At 36.2% G+C, this 10,483-nt stretch overlaps 1 protein-coding gene across 1 annotated transcript in view; it reads right to left on the reverse strand.

Annotated features, from left to right (window-relative positions):
• The window catches only part of LOC122795939 (chondroitin sulfate proteoglycan 4-like), a 923,439-nt gene extending 913,288 nt beyond the window's left edge, over nt 1-10,151 (reverse strand). The window contains exons 1-2 of the mRNA XM_044064421.1: nt 10,016-10,151; nt 9,523-9,710 (exon numbers count right to left, since the gene is read on the reverse strand). Of these exons, the coding sequence (XP_043920356.1) occupies nt 9,523-9,710; nt 10,016-10,151 (324 nt within the window). The remainder of the gene's footprint in view (nt 1-9,522; nt 9,711-10,015) is intronic.
• Between the last annotated feature and the right edge of the window lie 332 nt (nt 10,152-10,483).

The raw sequence follows: 10,483 nt of genomic DNA on the forward strand, positions 1-10,483 counted from the left end.
GTTCTATAACATTATATTGTTACGAGCTACGAATTAAAAATTATACTGTGATGTAATTTATATAGATTTAACTTCAGCATTTGATAGGGTCGTATATAAAAAACACTGATCAATAAATTAGAACAACTAAGTACTTGTGTACTCTTGATACGATGTATAAGTGCATGGCTTACAAACAGGACATGGCAAGTATCATACAGCAATTGGACAGGTGAAATTCTTGGTTATAGTCAGGGTGTCTATAACTACTGCATTTTACAGCCTTCAATAAAATTAGAAGGCATTCACCCATGTGGTGTATGTAATTTCTGTAGATTAGCAGTAGTAATGCTATGATGGTAAAGGCTATGATTGTGTTATTCAGCCTGAAGGATGATTTACTTCTGCCTCTCCAGGGGTGATATATTTGCTACTTGCCAATCTTGCTTGTCATACTATGCTGGAAAGACAATTAGCAGTTTATGACTACAACGCAGGGAACGTATTAGTGATAACAAAAAGGCAAAGTTAAATAATGCTATGTACCAGCATTCTTTTGAGGGAAATGATGAGCAGTCTTAGGATCAAATCCAGCTACAGCAGAGTTATCCATTGGTGGGAGACTGAGGCAAAACTCGAGCCAGCCTGACACCCAAAGACTATGACAACCTTCTTGTTCTTGCGAACAGAGGAAGATTGAACTGAGGAGTCCAGCTACTACTCCTTAGGTCCAGCCACAAAGGAAGCCTCTAAGATAGTTATCAGAGCCAGTGATAGTCAGTAAAACTCAGTTTCAGACAAAAAAGTAGTTTTGAAATAAAGAAACAGTTCCCCAAAAGCACCATGTTATGCCCCTAACACAAATTCCATACAAAAACATAAAATTAAAAAACAGATTTAGGCACAATGTTTCTACAAGCAATCGCAGCAATAAAATCTCCTGTTACTCAATGACCATTCAAACAAAATAAGGTTCTTAGGATAAATAATATTAGTTTCACAAAAAAATACACTGGTCTTCCTCAGAAAAATAAAATAGTAGAAGAATTTCCTCAGATGGACAAACACACACACACACACACACACACACACACACACACACACACACCTGTCCAACCTTGAAGCATCTCTAACTGACCGTCAGTTTCACAAAGCCCACAGAAGTGCACTTCTGCAGCAAGAAAGCTCTGAAGCTTCTTGGCACACTCAACTGCTTTTTACAAGGAGTTCTGCTCAAGTTCATGGGAGTTAGAATGTGTTGGAAGTTACCATTTACCTTTAATAAACTTGCCTGTTGGTCATACTCTTGGCAGGATATAATCTGAACAGATTAATCTACTGCAACAGTGATCTGATGTTAACATCTGTCAATTCTTTGAGCATGCAATAAATTAAATGCTTTACACAGTTTTATTTATAAACTTTTTGATAACACAGTAATTCATACTGTTCCTGTTAGCTCTACTTTTTCCTGAAATTCAAAATTTTCTTGAAGCCTTTGTGTTTGCTGTACAAGAAAATCAGGCAAAATTTCATTCTTCAGACCTACTGCCTACTTTCAGACAAACTGTTTCCAATAGTAGTGATCCTGTCTTGCAGTAAAGCTGTTATCTGATTCATCTCTATATATTGGTAGAAAGAAAAACAAGTTAGTGAAAAACTGCGAAACATAACAAAATGAAAATTTTTACTTGTAAGAAAAATAGATCTAATCAGTATGAACAAATATTTATTTATACAAGTACAGTTCAATGTTTGTTTAAAAACTGTTGCAATAAATATTTTATATTTGACATTTGCCATTGTTTTATTTTTTTTTCATATTCCATGCTTGAATTCCTGAAACTAAGTAACTTGCTTACTGTTTCCATAATAAGTTACAGAAGTTGATTAAAACCACTTCTAATGATGTTCACTCCAACGAAGTTCTGAGAAAGATTCCCTCCATCCTGAATTACTGAAAACAGCTTCCCAATAAAGCTTCACATGAGTTTTCTGTCAAACAAAGTGGCAGTTTCTACATTCTGAAACATTGGGGATAGTGCCCACAACCCTCCTGGACATGGACAGTCATCACTAAATGCATCTTGGGTACTGAGTAGCATTTCCATGGTATTACATTGGGATGAAACGGCTAGGCTTAAAATAACCTCCAGGTCGATAGCCTAGTAATCTCATATGATCCTTTGTTTCATCTACTGGACATTCATTTAATAGAATAATTACTAAACCTCTGAAGAAACTGAATAAAATATTTCCTTTTATATTAAATGACTGAGATCATCGGAGAAGCTCCTTCGAAGATATAGCCATGTCCCCTTCACAAAATATTCAAACTTCAACAGGTGAAAAATAAGTCTAGCTAATACAGACAAGGGAAAGTATATTTTAATATTTTTATTGGACAACAGCACTATTAAAATGTAATTTTTGGACGCTGCTGTTGCCAACTATTTCTAGGCGGAGATTACATGGCTTTTCTCCTAGCTAATACTTCAACTTCCCTAGTGGTTTATAGGTAGGAAACCAGCTCTCTTGGCATAGCACACAAAAAGCAAATGTACAACAGCAACTGTGGGCTGTGTCATGCACTTAAAGCACCTTGTTACATGACCAGCATGCCCTCTGTGGATGGTGGACAAGCAGGTTACTGCCCTAGTTTTATAAAATTTTCATAATACATGGGAAAAACTGCTATCCTTAGCTAAATATAAATGTGTTAATAGTTTTAAGATGAACTGCCAGTAACCAGAAGATAAGATGTTCAGCAGTAGTGAATGAATTTCCTAGAATTATTATCATTTGGGCACTTGCACCAAATTTAATGACAAATAGCATGAACTCGTACTTTTTAAGAATTAAAACACAGAATCATTAACTTTACCCTGTTCTGCCAAAACTGTACATTGGCTAGGTAGATAGGTAACAACTAAGTTAGTAATATAACCTCTTCAGTTAGCCTGCATAGCAATTAAAAGTAAACTGCATTCTGACACATTCAGTATATGCTAGTAAATGGAAAACTGAGATTAAACTCTGAAATCAGGGGAAAAGTCACACTTGTTAAGTACCTTTTCTGGTGTAAAGAAAGTTGTTAGTCTGTTAAACACCTTTTAGTGCTGTTACTCTGTAGTTCCACTCTAAAGTATTAACAGTACTTGCCACAGAAAAGTGACAGAATGCTGAAGAGGCATTTAAAACAATTTACAGCATCCCACTTCTTTTTGTTGGTGCACGTATGGATGCCAGCATGAATTATATTACAGCTTTCAAATCTGATATAGGATCAGAGATGCACTTTAACTCAAGTCCGTCTGTGAGACCACACTAATTGTGTTACTGCTTTCAATGTATACAACACACCTTGTGCTCTTGCAGTTTCTTTTTCTTTCCCTCTTGTTTATAGGTTCATAGATGTATACTGGGCTAAAAACTGCTGGGGCATTTATAAGCCTAGCCAGGCATCCCTGCAGTATTTCTGCAAGTTTTTGAGCATAAGAAGTTGTTTTATGGGGTATATGTAAACTAAGGCAAGATTTACAGGCTGCATCTGTCCATTAGAGACATAGGTGGTAGACCCGGGATGTATTTCCAATTTCCTATCCAATCATCCATGCTGCAGCTAATGTTCTCTGTACTACAAACAACTGAGTAACAGCACTAACTGTGCTACAGCTTTCAAAGCTGTAAAACTGTTCACAAGCCTACACATTTTTCTTTGTTTTTTCCCCTCTGTTTATAAACTCTAGTAAAGAACAAAACTTCCACAGACTACAAAAAGTTAGGCTTGGGTTTCTCTGATCAAAACCAAGTAGTTACTTGCTCTTGAAATGAATGGAAAAAAATCACCTCTCAAGCTTCTATTGAATCTGCTCTTGAGGTGAGTTTCTTGACTTCCGTTTCTCCAATAAGTAACAACTTGGTTATGATCACACAACAAACTAGAAAGTAGAACTCAAACCAAAAGCTGTAGATGGAATGAAGGAGTGAACACTATTCTTTAATACTTTCATTCAAATTTATTCTTCATGAACTTCTTCAGAAAAAAGTTAACCTCTCAAAACACACCTCATAAAGTTACATCACACATCACATGACTTTCATGATACTTTAAATTAAAGGTATAAAATCATACCATAAAAATAAAAAACTGACTTGTTTTCCAAACAGCTTTGAATGTCAAAACATTATAAAAAATGTCTTAATGTAAAAACATCATCATATTATTATGATTTCAATGTTATTTTAGTGCTAAAAAACACTTAATATTAATGCATTCTTTCAGACCAGGGGCTCTGTCTGCTACCAAACTGATCTGCCACAATGACTCCTTACATTCTAAAATCAAATTAGTGTTCCCTATATAATCCACTTGTTGAACATAATCTATGACTGAAAAGGTGAACTTTTTAAAGTTCCACAGTGAAAAGCATGCCTAGCTAAAGCACTAGTGAAGTCCTTTTTCTTAATAGCAAGTGTGCGCTCATATATTCTATGCTTTAAACATCTAATGGTTTTGTGTGAACTTTGGTGACCCATTTTACATTGAGTTAGTGAACTTATTCAGTGAAACGGGTCAACATGATGTGCATGCTTGTAACATTATTTAAAAGAGCTTGACACAGTCAAAGAAAATATGGCAAATCTGGACAATAAAATGAAGGGACATTGTTGTTTTAATGTACTTTCTGACTTATATGGTAGCATTGGGGCTAAAGCTGATAGGCACAGAGCCTCCGTAGTCACAAGGAAGCAGTCCAAACTGCGGAGGTATCTTTTGGCCTATGCCAAAAAAAGAAGCCTACCCTTTGCAACATCGGCAGGCTTTTCAGGAGAACACTATCAACACCAATGCAACTAATGACAACAACGTCGCACAGGGTGAGGTGAATGATAATGGAAGTGGAAACAACAATCATATGACCACTAACAATAACAACAATGTCCTTAACAACAACAATAATAATAACAGTAACACAGTTTAGCAAGTTTCAATGGGGTTTGACAATAACATTTGTTAAAGTGGTTTCATCTACAAACAACCCCCGTGGATCAGGTCCTTTTTTGGTGGACCAACGGGGCAACAAACGGACTCCCAGGTGGTCAAACCAGGTTCAGAACAAGACAAAAACGAGGGGAAGAAACAACAACAAAAAAAAAACTAAATGTTTCAGACTTTGAAATTCGCATTTTGAATTTGTCAAATATTGTTTTATCTAATGATGTGATTTCAGTCTTGAAAAAAGGTTTTTCCTACACACCAAGTAGTTCTGTTAATATTAGCAGACTGTTAGTTGATTTCAAACTTTTTTTGAGAAAACTGAACCTTCATTACCTGCTGCATGATTTAAATGTAGATAAACAAGAGGTTTGTAATAAATTTAAAAAGAATAGCACATATAACCCCCGCTTGTGCAACACCTTGCAAGTGTTTGGTGACATGTGTGAACTGGGCATGAGGAATATTGTTAAGGACACCCACATGCATAACCTCACTGTGGAAGAACACCAGGCACTGTGTATTTTAAGTAAAAATAAAGACATTAGAGTAATGAGAGCTGATAAGGGTGGTATGATGGTGATTATGTGTACTGAAGATTATATTAAAAACATTGAAGACATGTTGGTAAACAAAACAGCGTATTCTGTTGTAGATAAGAATGTAATTAACAACAGTTTTTTGAGAATAAACACTGACCTTTTCGACATGTTTTGTCAGGGTAGTTTAGATCATGACACATGAATTTGTTAGTGGAACATCCCAGTATGGGACATTTCTTTGGGATACCCAAAGTACACAAATCAGAAACAAATCTGCCCTTTAGGCCCATTATTGCAGCCAAGAGAACCAAGTCAGAAAATATTTCTTTATGGCTGGATTACATACTTAATCCTACAGTGCAAAAAGCAAAGTCATATCTTACGGACTCCTGGCACCTTTTGGAAATTTTGAGGGACATCAACCTCACCCATGGTGATTTTTATTTTGTGTCTTTAGACGTTAAATCACTGCATACATGTATCAACCAAAATGCTGGTATAGAATATCTGAGAGATTACCTCAATGGGTACACCGACTTTACACACAGCAAAACAGAGACGGTTTGCAGGCTTATGGGTATAGTTCTTGAAAATAATTTTTTTGTGTTTAACCAAAGATATTATAAGCATACCTCAGGGGTGGCTATGGGGGCAAGGGTGGCACCATCTTTTGCCAACCTTGTAATTGCCAAATGGGAGGAGAGATATTTGTATGTACACCCACAAAGGTCCCACATTATTTTATATCAAAGATTTATTGATGACTTGATATTTTTGTGGACTGGTGATGAGAGTGAATTTGAGTCCTTTGTTAGGGACTTAAATCACGCCACAGACCTTTTGGAATTTTCTATGGGAAGTTTTGATAGGACCATTAATTTTTTGGACATACATTTGGCTTTTGATATGTTCAGTAACACTTTTATGAGTAAGATTTATAGGAAAGATGTTTTTGTCAACCAATATTTTCACAGAGATAGCTTACACCCTAGGCATATGAAGAAAGGGGTGATTAAGGGGCAATTTATTCGCCTCAGTAGACTTACCTCTGATGATGACACTTTTTTTTTCAAGAGGTCATCATGTTGACACATTTTTTTGAACAAAGAGTATGACCAGGGTTGGTTAACCAATATACACAAGGAAGTGTTCATTCTGAAACAAAACGCTGCCAAACTCATCATCAGGGGGGTTGATGATGTAAGCAACAACAGGAAAAAGAAGGACAACACAGTGTTTACTATTTCTTTCCTCCATCCCAGTTTTCAATTGAGATGGGTGTCATCAAACACATAATTAAGGACAATTGGAAGGTTTTGATGGGAAATAGGGAACTCATACAGGTAGTCAGTGTAGAACCCAAGTTCACCTACAAGAAAATTAAGAACATCAAAAATATTTTGGAATATGGTGGGTGGAGGGCACACTTTAGCATTGACTGATGTGAACAGTGTTCGAGGTACTTTCTCCTGCAGCAAGTGTAAACAATGTACGTATATAAGTAATACATCTAGTACATTTATTACACATTTTAAAAGGACTATTTGGATCCACAGACGGTTTACCTGTGAGAGTCCTAGTTACTACATAGGAAAAACCATTAGATGTTTAAAGCGTAGAATATATGAGCACACACTTGCTATTAAGAAAAAGGACTTCACCAATGCTTTAGCTAGGCATGCTATTCACTGTGTGAACTTTAAAAAGTTCACCTTTTTAGTCATAGATTATGTTCAACAAGTGGATTATATAGGGAACACCAATTTGATTTTAGAATGCAAGGAGTCATCATGACAGATCAGTTTGGTAGCGGGCAGAACCCCAGGCTGAACGAATTGCATTAAGTAATTTTTAGCACTAAAACAAATTAAAATCATAATAATATGATGATGGTTTTACATTAAGACATTTTTTATGATGTTTTGACATTCAAAGCTGTTTGGAAAACGAGACAGTTTTTTATTTTTATGGTATGATTTTATACCTTTAATTTAAAGCATCATGAAAGTCATGTGATGTAACTTTATTAAGAGGTTAACTTTTTTCTGAAGTTGTTCATGAAGAAAAAATTTGAACAAAAGTACTAAAGAATAGTGTTCGATCCTTCATTCCATCTACCGCTTTTGGTTTGAGTTCTACTTTCTAACTTGGTTATGATCAGAGATCAGAAAATAATCATCTATACTGCTAACAATGTAATTAAATTAATATTATTTTTGCTATGTTTTGCCTCTCCTATACCTGCCAACCATGAGCCTCCTGCATTCAGATACATCCACTTCATGTCCCACATCAGGAAATTCACTAAATGTTGGAATGAAAGCTATCAGGGTCATTCAGGCAGTCATGAAGGTACTTTTGTGTACCCTCACAATGTGTTTGTTTTCTTTGTAAACCTCCTCAGTGTATCACTGCCTTGTTTAACTAATTGCATAGTTACATGCTACCCAGTCCTTGATCCTTATTTTAAGTTGCAACTTCTGCAATGCCTTATACATACTCCTTAACTTGTTTCACAAAAATGTTTTTCAACAAACTTACTTCTGACCTTACATCTTTTCCAGTATACTAATTGCAAAACATATTTTTTAGGATCTTTTGTCTAGCAGTTTACACTACTAAATCCTTTAGGAACTTCACTTGAAACGACTCTGAATTAATCTGCTCTTCCACTGCTTGAAAACGTCATCCAGCATGTGTATGTAATAAATACATGTACACACCTCCGCTCAAATGTCTTATGGCTGGATGGCAGAAGTGGTTTTCTTACTCATCATCATCATCATCATGTGCTGGTGAACTGTACTACTGCAGTTAAGCTAATGAAAGGTGTCATTAATATGCCACCCATAACTTACAGTATCACATCCCTTTATAACTTAGTGGATTTAATGGTATTCACACAAATATCAGTACTTCTTTTTTCCTTATTCAGCTTCCTATCTCTTCAGAAAACTACAGCAATATTTATTTATTTATTTGCATTTGTTTACCGGGATAGTCCACTGAGCCATGAAGAGCCCACTTTCATTAGAGGCCCGGGTAGAAAAGTTCCACAGACAACAACTAAATATAACAAGTAAAATCAATTAGATAACATTATATAAATTATTAATAAAAAAAACAAGTAAACTCAGAAGAGTAGTGGATAAATTGTTTAACTGTAAGACAAGATAAAGAATACATAAATAAAACCAACAATTATTACTAAAGTATTCAGTGAACTCCGCAGTGTCTATGACAAACTGCCACATGAAAGTTACCAGGTTTACATCATACTGTAGTCTTCTGGCATAACCACATAAGGACAAATTACTGGATCAAGCATTACATTCATTCATTTTCCAATTATCCACTTTACCCTTTTCGAGCTCATGGGGATCCAAAATTTAATATATGGCACTCTATGTGTGTGGAGCAAAAAAAAAAAAAATTCATCCCAGACAGGATGCCAATATGTCATAGACATGGATGGAGATACACACACACACACACACACACACACACACACACACACACACACACACACACACACACACACACACACACACACACCTGCAGGACATTTGGAGGTCAAATCACCAACGCAATGGCTTTGAGATGGGGAAGGGAAATACAACATCCAGCAAAACACCAGTCAGACACAGAAATGACATAGAGATTTGGCATACAAGAGAGACCCTGGCAGATAACAAAAAAAACATTCTTTAGCTCCTGACAAGGATGCTTTTTGTGCAAAGCATAACATGCCCTGTCTGCATCTATGTTGTTTTTCAGAGAGTGCTCAGTTTTTCTCCCTAGGTACATAAATTTATCATTACATGCATGATCCCCTAGCATTAAGGTATAAAATATACATATGTCACATTCATGCATATACATAACGCGAATATACATACACAGATAGCACAGTATAAAGGCAGAAATTAAGTATGGTGCAATCCACAGTTAAACAGACACCAACGCTGAAATTAGTTTACAATGATCCAGCCTTTTCTTTACCTGAATATGTCCTGATCTTAATTCAACCAAGCAGTAAGTGTTCTGGCCAGCTGCTAAAAACAGTAACCCATTTGGTCTTATGCTCCGGAATCTCAACTTCAGTGCTACCTGGTTAAAGGACTCCACTGTTTTTAGTTCAATGTAGCTCTCACCATAAAATGAAGCTGCAAAAAGAAACAGGTATGTGTCTTAATGTTTTCACTTACAATTGTATACATCATTTTTCACCACAATTCCTAAGCAATGCACCAATGGCAAATATGATATTTAGGAAGAATTAGTAATGTTAACTTAATGCATCAAAAAAAAATGAACACTATAATATATTACAAAAAGCACCTCAAACAAACAGTTTCTGACTACCAAGTATCACCATTTGCCACTAACAGAACATTGCAACCTTATCTGCAAATCAATAAATACCAAACGTGCCCCCTTATCACTTCTTTTTCAGCATGTTCTACTCTTTCCTAGCTGCACTTAACTCTTTTACTGCTGCTGTTTGCACCACCACCTTGCTTGGTCTCATACTCTCGATCTGCAGCCAGTTTTCTTTTAACTTGTTCCAGTTCCATGTGATCCACTGTAGCTTTACTAATACTATGTCCACTCACTTGGCCAGAATCCATACAGATGCAATGAATGCATTGCAGTATAAAATACACATACACATCCACACAACGACACATCAGATAACTGGGCTCCAGTGTGGGAGGCAGAATAATACTTAAAACCCATTAGCCATCTGCAGTAGAGCAGAGCAACAGGTCATTTTCAGAGGAAGGGTGCAACCACACATCTGCAAGCACAAGCCTCACAAGACTGGGATGTGGTAAGCAGCACAAGTTGGAATGTGGAGGAGAAGGCTGTCAGTAAGCATTGCATGCTAATCAACTAAAACTATACGGTAACTTCTGTTGCCTACTCTCCAGTCACCTGGACACTTATTGATTCCATGAAG

Source organism: Protopterus annectens, chromosome 2.part2 (assembly GCF_019279795.1).
Source record: "Protopterus annectens isolate FY-2018-M chromosome 2.part2, PAN1.0, whole genome shotgun sequence".
Lineage (NCBI taxonomy): Eukaryota > Metazoa > Chordata > Ceratodontiformes > Protopteridae > Protopterus > Protopterus annectens.